The 16,326-nt window shown below is 46.0% G+C and overlaps 1 protein-coding gene across 2 annotated transcripts in view; it reads right to left on the bottom strand.

Annotated features, from left to right (window-relative positions):
* GUCY1A2 (guanylate cyclase 1 soluble subunit alpha 2) overlaps positions 1–16,326 on the bottom strand; it is a 308,917-nt gene that overhangs the window by 251,755 nt on the left and 40,836 nt on the right. For both annotated transcript variants that reach the window (XM_044257727.1, XM_044257728.1), the window contains exon 3: positions 10,990–11,111. In XM_044257727.1, coding sequence (XP_044113662.1) covers positions 10,990–11,111 — 122 coding nt within the window. The remainder of the gene's footprint in view (positions 1–10,989; positions 11,112–16,326) is intronic.

The raw sequence follows: 16,326 nt of genomic DNA, 5'->3' as shown, positions 1-16,326 counted from the left end.
TCTTTTACTGGGCAGGCTCTCAAACAACAAATCAAAAGAGATGAAGACTCTCGCTTTTTAAAAATAGACTCACAGTGAGATAATAGAGGAATGTATCACACATAGAAAGCCTTAATTTGGGGAGCATTTTTATTTAACTCCTAAAACTCTACTCACTAATGTAAATAAATAACTCATAGAAATACTGTCAGGAACACTCAACACTGACTCGAGACCTGAACTCAAGGCAGTAAAAGTGACAACTCATCTAGCACACAATGCAAGATGTTTGTATTTCACTCTAATCTTACTTTTCATTAATTCTCAGGATAGCTACATGGCAAGCTATTAAAATGTATAGTGGTCCCACAGTCTGAGCTCTGTAGCAAAGCACCATGAAAACAGAACATAAGGTGCCAAAATTTTTTTTAAAAAGTAGACCTCCACGCAGAAATGATTTATCTGACGAATAAAAGTCGTCACATAGAAAGGAAAAAGCGAAGGCAGAAGGGGAGGTGGAGTGAAAAGGCTCCAAAAAGCGAAGGCAGAAGGGGAGGTGGAGTGAAAAGGCTCCAAACACGTGTTTAGATTAAGAGGAACCGTGCCAGATCACTAGGAAATGGGCCACGGGTCCGAGGACCGCAACAAAAATGGTCCTGGAGTCCGACCCAGGCAATGCGATGGGCTCCCACTTCTCTCTCCCACACAGTAACGGAAGAATAAGCTTCCTCCTAACTCAGAGGAAAAACGGCAACAGCCAGGACTCTCTTCTCACAGAGGCAGCGGAGGGGTCCACAGACCATGCCGCAGCCTCTGGCGTGGGAGCCTCACGGTCTCGCAGCCGCCCCATGCACTAACGGGGTGACCCTCTGTGAACAGCCCCACCTGCCCGCACTCCCCTCTCTTCTGCTCTGAGTCACACCTAACTTGTTCCCTGGTAGGAACGCAGCAGATCCCAAATGCAAGCGACACAACCTCCTGAGAAGAGTAACGGGGATTGTGGAAGAGGCTTGAGAAACCCGCTTCTGAGAATGGCCTGAGTACTGGGAGGTTAGCTCAGGAATCATTCCGGGGTCCGGGGGCACAGAAGATGTCAGGACTGTTTGCGGGCTTCTCCAGTTATAGGATTACAAGGGATGTCACTTAAATTTACACCCAAGTCCTAACATTTCTAACTAACTCTGTTCCAGGACTTATTTTTACTAAACCAAAGATAAAGATTCTACCTAGTAGTACCATGGACAATCTCTGCCCTGATTCAGAATTTTTCAAGCGGTGTGTCCACTCAGTCCTAAGATCTTGAAAAAGGATGATAAAGCAGGAAAACAAAATACTTAACTCTCCTTGGTATATAATGAAATTATTAAGAAGACGGCAGGTGCTGTTTATGAAATGTCAAGGGAATAGGCCCGTCAATTAGAAGGGCAAAAATTTTAAAAACAGACCAAACAAAACTTGACAATACCCATTTCTTGATAGGAGGAGCAAGAAATGGCACAGCCACTGGAGAAGGCATCTTAGCAGTTTCTTACAAAGCTAACAAACAAAACATGGCAATCCTATTCCTAGACATTGGCCAAATGAAACCTCAGGCTACATAAAAACCTGTGGTTGAATGTTTACCGCAGGTTTACTCACAGTTGCCAAAAACAGAAACAACCAGAATGCCCTTCAAGAGGTGAATGCAGAAGCCAGGAGTGGGGTCCTTCATGTGGGATGAAATACTAGCCCGAGATTAAAAAGGAATCGACCATCAAGCCACACAAAGTTGTGTATTAATCCTAAATGCCTACTGCTAAGCCACAGGAAAAAAAGTATACTTTTATAATTTATTGATGTAGTATTAAAAAAATGTAAAAAGTTTGAAGTATTGTGTGATTCCGTTTATAGGACATTCTGAAAAAGACAAAACTACAGAAGGACAAACAGATCTGTAGTTGCCAGGGGTCTGATGCAGAAAGGAGGTCAGGTTTGAATGGGTGAAGCGTAGGGGACTTTTTTTTTTTTTTAGGACAGTTCAAAGACTCCACAGGATACTTTAATGATAGATACATGAAACTATGTATTTATCAATACTCAGAATTTTCCAGCACAGAATGTAAACCTTAATATAGGAAAGTTAAATAGATTTTTATCTTTATATATTAATATAAATTATATATTATATATATAGAAATACATTTGTATATTATATATTATCATGTAACAGATTTTTTTCTATTTTGTAGGCTATCACAGAATCACAGGACAGAATTAAGAATGTGATAAAAGGATGTTACTATTTTATAATTGTATGAGAAACACCTTGCTGGAGGTGGTGGAGGAGAAAGGTGCTGCCCTAACACTGGATATGAGTGGAGTCCCTAAAACTCAACATGTAGCTTCATACTCCAAAAATGGACACTAACACTCCACTTGTGGCTGATACCACCTTCTCCCATGGGTGTACGTATTCTCTGGAACAATAGTCCGTGCATACAGCAATCCAACTACTGAGCAGACTGAAGGGATGGCCAGTGAGAGCCAAGTTTCCCACTGGGGCAGTAGAAAGTTACAGACAAGCAAGGCGTAAGGGTCAGAATGACGCCCACGGTTGGAGCACTATGGACGCATATTTAGCGCAATACAGATTCGGAGGAGCACCTACAGAAATAGTCACAGATAAGCATCTATTCGTGAGTTATCGACACAGACATATTTCCCTGCTCCGTCATCTGTGACGGCTTGGAAACAGCAACAGTACTCCTAGCACCCAGATTTTGGTTTCTTTTTTTTTTTTTTTTAAAGATTTTATTTATTTATTTGACAGGCAGAGACCACAAGTAGGCAGAGAGGCAGGCAGAGAGAGGAAGAAGCAGGCTCCCTGCTGAGCAGAGAGCCCGATGCGGGGCTCGATCCCAGGACCCCGGGATCACGACCCAAGCCGAAGGCAGCGGCCTTAACCCACCGAGCCACCCAGGCGCCCCAGATTTTGGTTTCTAACACCATTCTCCAGTGAAAGGAACTACGACTACTTGGATAGACAGCTGAATCTAGGGCTGGGGCGGAAAATACACAAGACGAGCCTGGGGCATCTTGTAGTGTTAGAAAGGGAGGAAATGTTATACACACACACACACACACACACACACGCACGTGCGCACGCACACACACGCATACACACACACATGCACACACACACACACGCACACACACACACACATGCACACACACGTCAGAGCCCCCAACAGACAACTGCAAGACCAACCAGTACCCCTCAGAACCATCAAGTTCATTGAAAATAAGGAAAATCTGAGCAACTGTCACAAACAGGAGGGTCTAACGAGATAGGACCACCAAATGTAATACAGTATCTTAAGTGAGATCCCGGAACGATAAACAGATAAAAACCAAAGATACCTGAATAAAGCATGGAATTTAGTCAGTAACAATCAGGAATACTTGCTCACTAACTGGGACCCAAGTACCACAGTAATGTCAGGTATCAATAACAGAAGAAAGGAATGTGGGATATATGAGAAATTTATAAACTATCTTCATGGCTTTTCTATAATTCTAAAACTATACTGAAATTAATCATTTTTTAAAATTTAAAGGGAAAAGAAAAACAAAAGCCTATCTCCTGAAGAATTCAGAAAGAGAGTAACAGTCTGAGGAATGTAGGATGTGAGAAGTTGCCCTCCCATACAGAGAAGCGCCAGATGAAGTTGGTAGTGGCAGGAGACAATGCAATAGAGATAAACAGAGAAGACAAAAAAGACAGAAAAAAAGTAATAAAAAGGATAAATGAGAAAAGGCTGGTCGAAAGAGTCAGAAGAAAATACTCCTAAAATAAGAAAGTGTCTCTGAGAGGAGAGAAAGCATTTCACATCTCTGTTCAACTTATTTCCATCTTCTGAAACAGACGTGCAGGAGTGAAGGTTCCATTTTTATTTAAGTACTTACTTGACACATATTGGAGTTAGTGTCCCCCAGAGTGGTCTCATTCCTTCTTAGACCCACGTGCCCTATCTAAGCACTTCGGGCAAAGTATGTGAGCAGAGAACAGAAAACAGAGGTTCTTTCCAATTTACCTAGACCTGCTCCTCAAGACCTTGGTTAGGAATTAAATTATGTTATTAATCTGTGTTATTCAATGAGATACTATAATGACTTTCCTAATGAGATACCATGACAGTGTTCCTAGACTTTAAAAGGCAACATCCATTAAAAAAAAAAAAATCAATGTTATGAGAAGTACCACCTTTTGAGGCTTTGTGCCCCACCAGTGAGGTCTAACATGTTAAGCCAGGTAAATGCCAAGATCAGCTTGAAATCTTAGCCAACAGAACTGGTGTACCTTTATAAAGGCTCAACTGAAAAACCTGTTTGTGTCGTGAGTACAAACACATCACCCCTCACTGGCATTGTCAATACATGAAATCTAAAGAAAAATACTATTTCTGAACTGAAAAAGATCCAAATCATGGTGGGGGGTGGAGAAGTGCTCTCCTCAGGACCAGGGAGAAATGTTTTGGGTACTACTTACCACATATAAGCAAATATCCCAGGTACACTTTGGAACAGGAATGAACTAAGTAAAACAGTCACAGTTCACAGACCCAGAAAGACTTGTGCAATTAGCAAAAGAGGAGTGATAGAAAGTCAGCCTCAATCCAATAACTCTGGAAGGCAGCAGAAAGCACTGGAAAGAACAAGAGGTTGGGAATCAGACTGACCTGGGTATAAATTCTACTTCTGTGGCTCCTCGTCCCTGACAAGGAAACCTAACAAGTTAACAAAGTACCCACTTCCTCACCCACAGAAGTAAGCGATACAGACCTCCCAGGGCTGATGCAAATTTTATTCTGAGAATATCCAATACTCAGAGCAAATGCTTATGATAGTAGCATTTCTTACTTCTCAGGCTGCTTTAACTACTTTATATAAATTAAATTATTTCATCTTCCTAATGACTTTGGGAAGTAAGTAGTTATATTATAACCATCTTACAAAATGAGAAACGTAAAGTATGGGAAAGATGAAGTAACTCGTTCCAATCCATACAGCCACTAAGTAGCTAAACTGCAAATTCAACCCCAATAATCTGGCTCATTTTTGCTCTGAACCACTAGTATATTATAATGCCATTATTAAATCAATTAAGAAATTAAGTCTCCTCCAAACACCCTAACTCTAATTCATTTTATAAAGATACTGACATGATTTACTTTTAGTAAAAAGGAAAAATTATCAGTTACCAAGTTACTGTAATAAGAATTATATCAGTAGAATGTATCTGCTGCCATTGATCCTAATTCTTCAATGAAAATATTAAGTGGTTATCGCACCAACTCGTTCTCCAAGACTCTGAAGACGTTAATCGAGTAATTCTTTTTTTTTTAAAGATTTTATTAATTTATTTGACAGAGAGAGATCACAAGTAGGCAGAGAGGCAGGCAGAGAGAGAGAGAGGAGGAAGCAGGCTCCCTGCTGAGCAGAGAGCCCGATGCAGGACTCGATCCCAGGACCCTAAGATTATGACCTGAGCCGAAGGCAGCGGCTTAACCCACTGAGCCACCCAGGCGCCCAAATCGAGTAATTCTTTAGTGAACTGGAGCATGTGTTAGATTTCTTCCAAGAAAACCCCCAAAGTAAGCTTAACCCTGAGTAAGGCTGGCTAATCCTTCACAGTTTTATGGTCATTTAGAAGGCTGTAAAGTGCACATTCCCCATCATGATAGAAACCAAAAAGCACAGACAAGTTAACCTATAAACAACAAATTATTGCTCATAAAACAAAACAAAGTTCTCCATTGGCTAAGGATTCTGGAATGGGTGGCACTGGACAGAGCGCTCTGCCTTCAGAGGGTCTCAGTCCCTGCCGCCAGGAAGAAGCCGTGAGCTCTGCGCCCCCAAGGCCAGCCCTTTCCCAATCAATATCCCCATGACATTGCTCCTGATTCTGACTTGAGACATGCTGGGTTTTTGCAGACCATAAAGCCTCCCTCTCCCAGAAGACCTTCTTTTTTAAAAGAGAGAACACTTGGATGGCCGTTCTTTCACCATTCAGGTCTTCGATTCTTTGGAGACAAAATGCATGTAGCGAAAGCAGCAGGCGGCTACACTCGCTGATACTCGAGACATACCTGCTCCTACCAAACCAGCAGCAGCCCCGAGTTCGCGCTCCGTCCCGGCAAGGGGATGACCCCGAGCGCTCACTTCTGATTTCTACCAGAAACCAGGTACCAGGTATCTGGTTGTGCAAGGACCTTTTCCCTCCGCATCTCCTCCATCCTACAGCACCAGACGCTCCCCAAACGCCACACCACAACCCCTTCTGCAGAAGTCAAACAGGCCAGGACTGAGACGGCCCCGCCAGAGTATAGGACCAAACCTAACGCCACTTTAACATCTTGCTTTCTATCTCCAAGTCTAAAAGGGGAATGTGGGAAGGCACTGCTCCGAGGTGATTAAGGCCTTGTTTTCTGAACAGAGAGTGTTACTTTGTTGCAAGGAAAACAAAGGGGCACACCCAGGTAGTTAGCTCTCCATCCTTCTGTTGTCCCACATACCCTGAAAGTCCCAGACTCTGCCTGGGTTGGTAAGAAAACGCCCAAAGAAAACAAACGACTGAAATAGCCAAAACCCTCATTTATTCTGCGTTGCATTACGTAAGGAAGCTACGCTACTTGTCATCCTTTTTCCTTAACTCTCCCTCCTCTGTCCCTGTCCCCCAGCATTACCTAAGTCCAAACCACAAGACCAGGTGCTAACACTTCAGCAACAAACACAGATACATGACATTGATCCTTTAACACTTTCTCATAGACACTCCTTTGTACCACTGAAGCATTTCCATTTCCAAGAAAATACTCAATGTTGCACCTAAGAATATAAGTACATTGTACTACTTTTAATTGGAGCTAAAAATGGGCTCTGCAAATTATGACTGGAAAAGCCATAATTTTTCAGGCAACTAAAATTAGATCATTTTGGTGAGCAGAAGATCTATTCCAAATAAAGCAGTAAATTTCACACAGAAAGCCTCCAGCGGGGAGGGCAGAGTTCACAGCGATCTTTCTCTGTATAGCCTTTCCCAGAGTTTAAAAGCCTCTTTGGAGAGGTCCCACATTACCACGGGGACGGCCAGAGCACCAAAAGTAGGCGAATAAAAGACTCTGAGCAGTCTGTCCTTAATATCCCTAATTTGTAAATGATGAGACGAAAAATAGCAACTACCAGTTTCGAAGCCAAAAAGAGAGAGAGAGAAATAAATGGCAAAATGTTGATCTGGAAACAATTCCATCCTATTACTAGGAATGGGATGACCCACTCCACCACACATGTGTTTCAGAGAGTCCTAGGAAGGAAGCAACAGAACAAATACGGGACAGAGGCCAAGCCTGTTTTCTGCAGCAAGATTTCTCCCACTCTGCAGGTCCTTTCATTGCAGGCCAACCACTCGACTCAAACTTCAACCTAAAAAGCCAGCACATGATCAAACCCGCTAGAGGAATACATACTAAGCTGACAGATAAGGTCATTTTGCAAGAAGCAAAACTGGCTTCCCTAGTCCTATTTTCTGACCTAAGGACTTTTAATCTTTCTTGATAATAAGTGAAGCAACGCACAGATAACTGAACACCCATTTCTCGTCTCTACTAGCTCCTGGTTGACGAAGTAGACAAGAGAAGTATGTACTCCCTGTCCAAATACACCATATTCTAACCATGCCACCCAAAGGTGATGAATGTGTATCGTACTGTTGGGAAATCTCCCACCGGTACCCATCTAGAAGGATTCTCTGAACCTGGCCAAGACTCTCTATTTCTGTGCCAAACTCCCTCACTCCAAAGACGGCTCCTTTCTCAGGTCATGCTTTTCTCTTCATGGAATTGATGGATTTTTGCCTTCTCATAAATGATTGCCCAGGAGAATTTAAATGTCACTGAACAAGAGGAAATCTCAGCAAACCAAGATCAATCACAGTTCCGTGACTTGTTGAAAACACAGCTTCCAAGGACTCTGACCAGTGAAGTTGTTACCTTTGTCCTCAGGCCGTCCATATTGCAGGAGTCATGACAAGACAAGACTCAAAGAGAACAGGCAATGCTCAAGCCCGTCGTCACCTGTTGGACCCACGCCAGTCTCTGCTCAACAGATGGCAGACATTTCGTTTTCTTCTTCAAAAATTTAAATTGTACAAGATCATGCTTTTTAGGGGCACCTGGGTGGCTCAGCGGGTTAACGCCTCTGCCTTCGGCTCAGGTCATGATCTCAGGGTCCTGGGATGGAGGCCCGCATTGGGCTCTCTGCTCAGCAGGGAGCCTGCTCACCGCCCCCCACCTCTGCCTGCTTGTGGTCTCTGTGTCAAATAAATAAATATTTTTTTAAAAAAAGATTATGCTTTTTACATTTCACTAATTACCATTATTTTCTACCATTATTTTTACTAATTACCATTATTGTACATTTTTAAAATTACCATTATTACTAAGGGGTAAATAAAATCTCATCTCTCAGGGCACCTGGGTGGCTCAGTTGGTTAAGTGTCTACCTTGGGCTCAGGTCATGATCCTTGGGTCTGAGAATCGAGCCCCACATCACTGGGCTCCCTGCTGAGTGGGAAGTCTGTTTCTCCCTCTGCTCCTCCCCCTGGCTCATGTTCTCTAATCAATAAATAAAAATTTTAAAATATTTTTTAAATATATAAAAATAAAAATTTTTATATAAATAAATAAATAAAAATATAAAAAATATATTTTTAAAATATTTTTAAATAAAAAAACATTTTTTTAAATCTAATGGGGTTGCCTGGGTGGCTCAGTTGTTAAGTGTCTGCCTTCAGCTCGGGTCATGATTCCAGGGTCCTGGGATCGAGCCTCGCATCTGGTTCCCTGCTCCACGGGAAGCCTGCTTCTCCCTCTTCCACTCCCCCTGCTTGTGTTCCCTCTCTCGCTGGGTCTCTCTCTGTCAAATAAATAAATAAAATCTTTAAAAAAAAAAAAAAGAAAAGAAAAGAAAAAAATCTAATTGCTCTTGTCTACTAAAACCACTCTTTCCCTAATACCAGGTAGCACTTTCGGGAGATGTCCCTCTGACGAGGGGATCTGCAGCTCCAGGCCATGCCACAGACAACGACGCCGTGCTGGGCCAACAGCGTCCCCTCGTGGTTACTCGCCCAACTGCCGGCCCCGAGAGCAAGCGGGTGCAGAAGACTTCAGCACCCCCACAGCTTTACCCTGGACACTTCGCGCCCTCCCGCTGGCGAGGCGGGGAGCATAAGGCAAGGAGATGTGAGGGGCAGGGAAATATTTACGAACTGCGCAAGTCAAGAACCAATTTTCCAAATAGTAAACATCCCTCTGCCGAGATTCTCATGCATCCCTTCAGGGGCACCATCTTAGCCCACCAAGTCTCAAGAGAAATGAAGGTTGATGACAGAGCTCAGGCTTCCTCCTTCCCTCCTTCCCTTCCTTACTTCTTTTCTTTCTTGGTCATTGAACTAAGTTTATTCTATTTAAGTGCCCATCTTTTATTGGAGGTTAGGCCTACTGGAGGGAGAGTTAAGATGTCCCTTCTTCTATAAAATGGTGGCATTAAAACATGATCCATTTAACAAATTACCCTTGCCTTTCCAAGTTAGCAACCTTACTTGCTCTTTTTTTTTTTTTTTTTAAACTAATGGACAAAACTATCAATAGTCTGGGTCACGCCAAGCCCTGGCCCCCATTTGTTCTTATCCCTTCTCTTCTGCAATAACTAAGTTCCCTGGGGTAGAAGGACATCCCTGCCCCTGTATACATTAAGGGGGACTAAGGTTAAGTCCCCCTTGGAACCCGTGGGCTTCCTTTTCACTGTCCCTCACTCCCTTGCTTATATTATAGACAAACCATTCCTCACAAAAGGTCCAAGTTCTTCATAGAACATTCTGGGTTTACCCGGAATGAAAATGTTATCAACGGGTAGACGTCATCAAGGCTCCAGCGTACAAAAGCCAGAGCTACCTCTGGCAGTCAGTATGTTTAGAAAAATCTAGTAGACTCGTGGTTTGAAGTCACCTGGAATCTGTGGTAGGAGGCAGCCCAAGGTCTCCCATGAAAGCACTTACTCTAAGGAGTAAAGAGAGTCAGGCAAACAAGTTTGTCCCAGTCCTCACAATCGGACCCTGAGGGAAAGGGGATTCTGAGTTCTATACGGAGTTAGTCACTAAGACTGGTTGTTCCCTACCAACATTCCACAGGTCCCTGTCTGAGTAATAAGGAAAAGGGAGGGCTCCCCCAAAATTTGATTTTTTTTTTTTAAATTAAAAACCCATGTAAGACATTGGGGCAAAAAATATCCCTGCTCTGGTATCTACGTGACATACAATACAACGCAGCTGTCACACACCAGCAACACCAGACAGTACGATAGCACAGCTCACTCCAGTGCCTTACGACGGCATGATTCGGTACAGCTCACATCACCCCCTAACCATGCTGGGAGCATCCAACAACAGTCCTGCCGTCGCGAACACTGGGATCTTCAAGATGGACACACACTCGCACACACGGACAAAGACCTCAGGAGACGACCTGCCTCACTGCTGAGTCCTTGCGTCCCTGGGAGGACGTGTGAGCCTCCCTCCCGCTCCAGCCTCGGCCTCTCACAAAGAACAGTGATGACAATACTGAAATTATTAGAGACTAGACAATCACGGGCTCAGACAGGAAGATCCCCAACTTCAGTCGAGGTTCAGAGCCAGAAAAATACAGATCACAGGAGGTGAGTCCCAACGTACAAATTCCAGGTTTTTCTGGAAGGCGAGTATTATTATTGTGTTTTTCACCCTCCAAGTAAATGGCAGGCACGTAATTTGCGCTTAAACATCTCCAGGAGTGTCGACATTAAATCACTTGAAGACAAGGTCTTCGTCTTCCTTTGTCTCCACCTCTAGTCCTCCCACTAGCAGAAAGTGAAATGTCTATACTGTCTGGCCCCTTCCCCTCCTGCCATGTCCCCCACAGGAATGCAGAGTTAATGTACCGAGCATGTTAGCGGTGCACTGAAGGATTCCGGAGACGTCTTCGACTTCCTCTTTGCTGGAATGGTCTGCATAGGACCATCTGTTAGAGATACTGTGGAAATTCCTTTCTGCATCCCTGTAACTAAGAAGAAAACAGAATTAGCACACGGAGGCCACTTTTAAACCACGCGCGAGTATGCGTACACACGAACACACGCCGTCTGTGCCCCTGTGTAGCCACACTGTAAAATAATGGCAGCTTTGAGACACCGTTTCTGGCAAAAGTGGCTGCAAACGTGAGCGTTCGCGGCGCGGACCGGGAACCCGGGGCCGGCATCAACACGGCAGCGCCGGGTGAAAACACCGGCCCGTCCGCAGCCGGTACCGAGACGGCTTCCTTGTCCGAGCGCTTCGCCCCGGTGGGTCACCCGGTCCTACAAGGAAGACGTCGAGCACGAAGTCTGACTCATGGTACAAATTCGCGAAGCAAGCATCTGGAGTCTTTTGGTCTTCCCGTCGTCTGTGAGACGTGGGGAAGTGAACTCACATCGGTGGGTGTAACCTGCCCCCCCCCTCATAAAATGAGACCCCCCCACCCCCAGGCCCAAGTTCTTGCAAGGAGAGAATGACGAAATGCCTGGGTCATCAGGTGTTGCCTGGATCTTCTCCAGTCGCCTCTGGATTGGAGCCAAGGCACCAACGCTCAAGATAATAGGGACCTAAGGCTCCCACATTCCCCCCTAGAGTAGCCATTTCCACCAGAACTTAAGAAAGGACTCGAGTCCCTGCTTCGGCCAGGTTACAGAAACCAAGGAATGAAACAAATGTGAAAGGCAATCCTCAGAAGAGCGAGGAAGTGGCCTGGGAAGACAGCACTGTTCTTACCCCTCCCCTCTCCAAGAGAAAGAGAAAGGACATGTTTTCTGCAGAAGCCCAGCTGGGGAAAGAGGGTCCACCCCGATTAAGACTGGGGGCTGGGTACCGCGATCCACCATGAACGTCTGCGGAGGTGGCATAACTCCTGAGAGGAGGGAGGTTCCAGAAAGAGCTACTAACAGGGAAAAGGACAAGAAGCCAATGGGAGCAGCACCATACCTCCATTTGGCAAACAGGAGTTGCCCATGGGTGAGGAGATACCAGGAAAGAGAGGGGAGCATTCGTGGTCCCTGCTGACCACCCTCCCCATCCAGCAGGAGATGGATCCCACCGGCAAGACTGGAGAGTGCGGTCCTCAGAGCCAGGAGGAGGGCCCTCTCACACTGTCCAGGTACAACCCGTACATGGACCCGACTGAGGGCACTACAGTCAAGACAGGACTGTTCCAACCACCAGTGAATCTGAAAAAGCTTCTGCCATTTTCCATTTCATTCCTGCCTGATACAATACATCAGAGGAGGGGCACCTGGTGGCTCAGGTGGGTTAAAGCCTCTGCCTTCAGTTCAGGTCATGATCCCAGAGTTCTGGGATCAAGCCCTGTATCGGGATCTCTGCTCAGTGGGGAGCCTGCTTCCTCCTCTCTCTCTGACTGCCTCTCTGCCTACTTGTGGTCTCAGTCTGTTAAATAAATAAATCTTAAAAAAAAAAAAAAAAAAATACATCAGAAGAGAGAAGAACCCAGAAGGGGGCAGCCTGGACCCCAGGAGTGAAAAAACACAGGATACCCCCTCTAAGCTGTATTCCCAGTAGCTCAGACCGAGGCCTGACGCAGCCGTGGAAGGGTGAGACTGGGCAGGGGGCTGAAGATGTGGACTCGCCTAGAGTGGACTTGGTACTTCCTGGAAATTCCCTGAAATCGGGCGATCTGCCTGAGCTAGCATCAAAGGAAACCCATCCTCGCATGTTTGAAATAACCGAAGAGAAAAAATAACATGGCCTCAGGTCTGCACACCTCACCGAGATCAGACCCCAATAAACCAGACTGGCAAAATACTACAGTTTCCTGAATGCAGGACACTTGATAAAAGCTGGAATGGGGAAGGCAGTTATTAAAAAACAGACAAATAGAGGCTTACTTGTAAAATCAGGCTCCCACATTTTAACTGGAATGACCCTAGACAAAGTATTTTTTCTCATAGCCTCAATTTCCTTATTTGTAAAATGAGCTTCACGCAATGATCTTATGAAATAGATGGTCAGCATTACATAAAACAGAAGAGACCTAACGTGCCCAGTACATTGCCTCAAAAACACTGATCGATCGATAGATAGTAGCTTTTACCTCATTGTTTTCACTCATTCAGATACTCTACGTAAATATACGAAAAAGAAGCTTGACCGCTTTTTAGATAAAATACTGGATAGCCCCCAAATCTGACCCTAACAGCAAAAGCAGTATCATTCAAGTTTATTTCCCAGAATAATCTGGGTTTACCCACTTCTTGTGTTCTATGGAAATCAATGTAGCTTAACCCTATTCAGCTGTCTAAAGAAAAAAGGAACAGAAGCTTGGGTGTACAAAACAAACACGGAGCCCATGGTGATAATTGGAATAACAATTTAATTTCAGATGACTATAGGAAATGTTGTCCCAAACTAATAGGAGGTTGGCCAGCAGGCCCACTTGTGATAGGAGCAGAATGATGCTTATTCTTGGGGGGGAAAAAAAAGTACAGAACGAGTGGCAAGAGTCTGAATACCTATTTCTTCATACCTCAGTTTTTAAAATATATAATGGTGGAACATCACATCCCAGGAAGCCGGATTATCGTGTGTTTTCCAATTGTGATTTTAAAAACATCTCCGCTTTGTCTGCACTGTCCTGCTAATCTGTGCCCGGGAGCTACGGACCAGTAGGAGTCACATAGTGTAAAATGAGTCAGAGTGGCCAGTGAGGCACTCTAGAGGTAGAAATTTGGATGAAGAAAAAAAAAAAATCACCTCCCAGGGACAAGAAGTTACAGCCAAAGGACGAATTCAGCATGTTTGGCTCCTGACGGTAAAGAAGATTCCAAAATTCTAGCAACTCAGGGAGGACAGAGCAATAATGCAGCGGAAGGGTGAACGGACAGACAACCAAACACTGACGTGCAGAACAGTCAGAGACTAAGAGTGGCAAGAGTAATAATAATGACTCAGTGAACACACTGACAAGTTTTTTACACCGAGCACTGTAGTACTTTCCATGATTCTGTGACCTGATGTTATCGTTATACTTTCACTGAACGTCAGCCCAACCAACCCTGCTATTACTAGCATCTTAAACATGAGAAAACAGAGGCTCAGGGAGGTTAGGTCAGGTGCCCTAAATCATTCAAAGGCAGATTCTGACTTTAAATCTAGTAAATCTGCCACATGGTAGCTTTGCTCCCGAGGCACATTTTCTCAGCTCATTTGCCCTCGGCTCTAAACCGTGGGACAAGATGCCCAGAGACAAGGAGGCACCGGGCATAATGATAAAAATGACAACAGAGGAAAAGAGCCCTCATAAACCAGACTTCCCTCAATCCCGCTGCCTGTGAATTCTTTTTTTTTTAATTTATTTATTTGACAGACAGAGATCACAAGTGGGCAGAGAGGCAGGCAGAGACAGAGAGAGGGGGAAGCAGGCTCCCCACTGAGCAGAGAGCCCTATGCGGGGCTCAATCCCAGAACCCTGGGATCATGACCCGAGCTGAAGGCAGAGCCTTTAACCCACTGAGCCACCCAGGCGCCCCGGTGCCTGTGAATTCTGAAGGTGAACCCAGCCCACCTCCTACTTGCACCTCTTGTTCCCCCTGTTCTTTCCCAGCCACACCGTCCAAGAAGCAAGCTCATCCCCTAGAAGCATGAGTTACAGAGACAAGCAGGAAGAAGTACATTCAGCACCCCCTGTTCTCAGTTTACACCGAGGCAAGAAGACCAGGACAGGGTCAGGGTGAGCGCGCTCATGCAACTTACGGAGGGGAAAAAAAGGAATTAAAAATATGAGAAACTTACACCAAGTCAATCTGACACACAGCATCAGAACATGAAGCATAAATAAGAAATTAAGTCCATAAGTCAGTAAAATGTATGCTCTTGGTATTAGAACTGTACTAGACCCTGGGCAGTGTCTGAAGCCCACCTCTTATGCCCCTTCCAAGCTCAATCTACTCTTTCATCCACGGTGCATACCCCTCCATGTATAGGCCTCCAGGTGCATTTCCTTCATTTACTCACCCACTCCCAAGAAAACGTTAGTCCCTCCTACGAACTGAGCAATTACGAAGGCATAGGAGCATAAAGGTAAATCCTTCAGATGAGTCAACAACAGAAGTTATGGGAAGCTCTACCAAAAGCAATAACATACAATAACATACAAAATGATAGGGGCGGGAGGTAGAAGTAGGGAATGGTTTCCCTAGAATGGGTGGCCAGAGTACAAGATAGTGACATTTCAACAGAGACCTGAATGCATTAAAAAAAAAAAAAAAAAAAAAAGTGCACATGTGGGGATAGAGCATTCCAGGAAAATGGAGTTGGGACGAGCCTAGACCCTGAGGCTAAGCAGGAGTTGGGAAAAGCCCCAAGGCCTGGCCAGGCAGGGAGGGAGTAGAAAGGGGAAGCGGAGGGGGTCACAGTCAGAGAGGAGAGCGGAGGCAGAGCCCAGCAACAGTTCAGACTTGCGTGTCCAGGGCAGTAAGTCACACTAGGGCTGAAAGCAGGGATGTCACAGCGTAATACCTGAGCCGCGGCGGCAGTCGGCAGGTCCCCCGAGAACCGGCCAGAAAGCCGCCCTCTGAGCTGCTGTGGGGTCAGCAGCCCTGAGCGGAGTGCAGCCCTCGGGATTCAGCGCGCTGCAGGGGATCCGACGCGCGCCTGCACCTGCGAACCCGAGGCACCGTCCAACCTGCTGGTCCCTTGACGGGGCTGGGCCGACCAGCTCGCGGGGCAGGGGGAGCCCCAGCACGGGGTCGCGGTGGCTCTAGAGGCCGCGGTGACCGTGGAGCCACCGGAACGGTCTCTATGCGCAAACCCGCGGACGAGGGGCTGGACAAGTCGAGGAACAGAACAAATGTTTAAGGACGAAGCTCGGGGGCGCAGGGAGGCTGCGTCGCTCCCCGACGGGTCCGCGGGGACTCGCTCCCCGACCTCCGCCCGCACCGCTGCTCCCCGCGCTCGCGGCCTCGCGGGGACCGACGCCTCCGCTGCGGGGATGCGCGGGCGACCCCGAGGCTCTGAGAGACGGAGAGGCCCACGGGCGGTTTCGGAGAGAGGAAGGGGCGGCCGGGAGGAGAGGCTGAGCTCCGGAACTGGAAACAGGGTCAGGGCCCCTCCGGACGTGGGGGGAGCCGGGGACGCCGGGCTCGGGACCTGAGTCGGCGGGAGACAAACACCCCATGGTTTCACTCGTGCGGAACTGCAGACACGAAACAAGGAGCCGGAAGAAGAAGCGGACT

This window comes from Neovison vison, chromosome 7, assembly GCF_020171115.1.
Source record: "Neovison vison isolate M4711 chromosome 7, ASM_NN_V1, whole genome shotgun sequence".
Taxonomy (NCBI): Eukaryota; Metazoa; Chordata; class Mammalia; order Carnivora; family Mustelidae; genus Neogale; species Neogale vison.
Note: the sequence above shows the minus strand (reverse complement) of the source record. Positions and strands in the feature narration are given on the sequence as shown.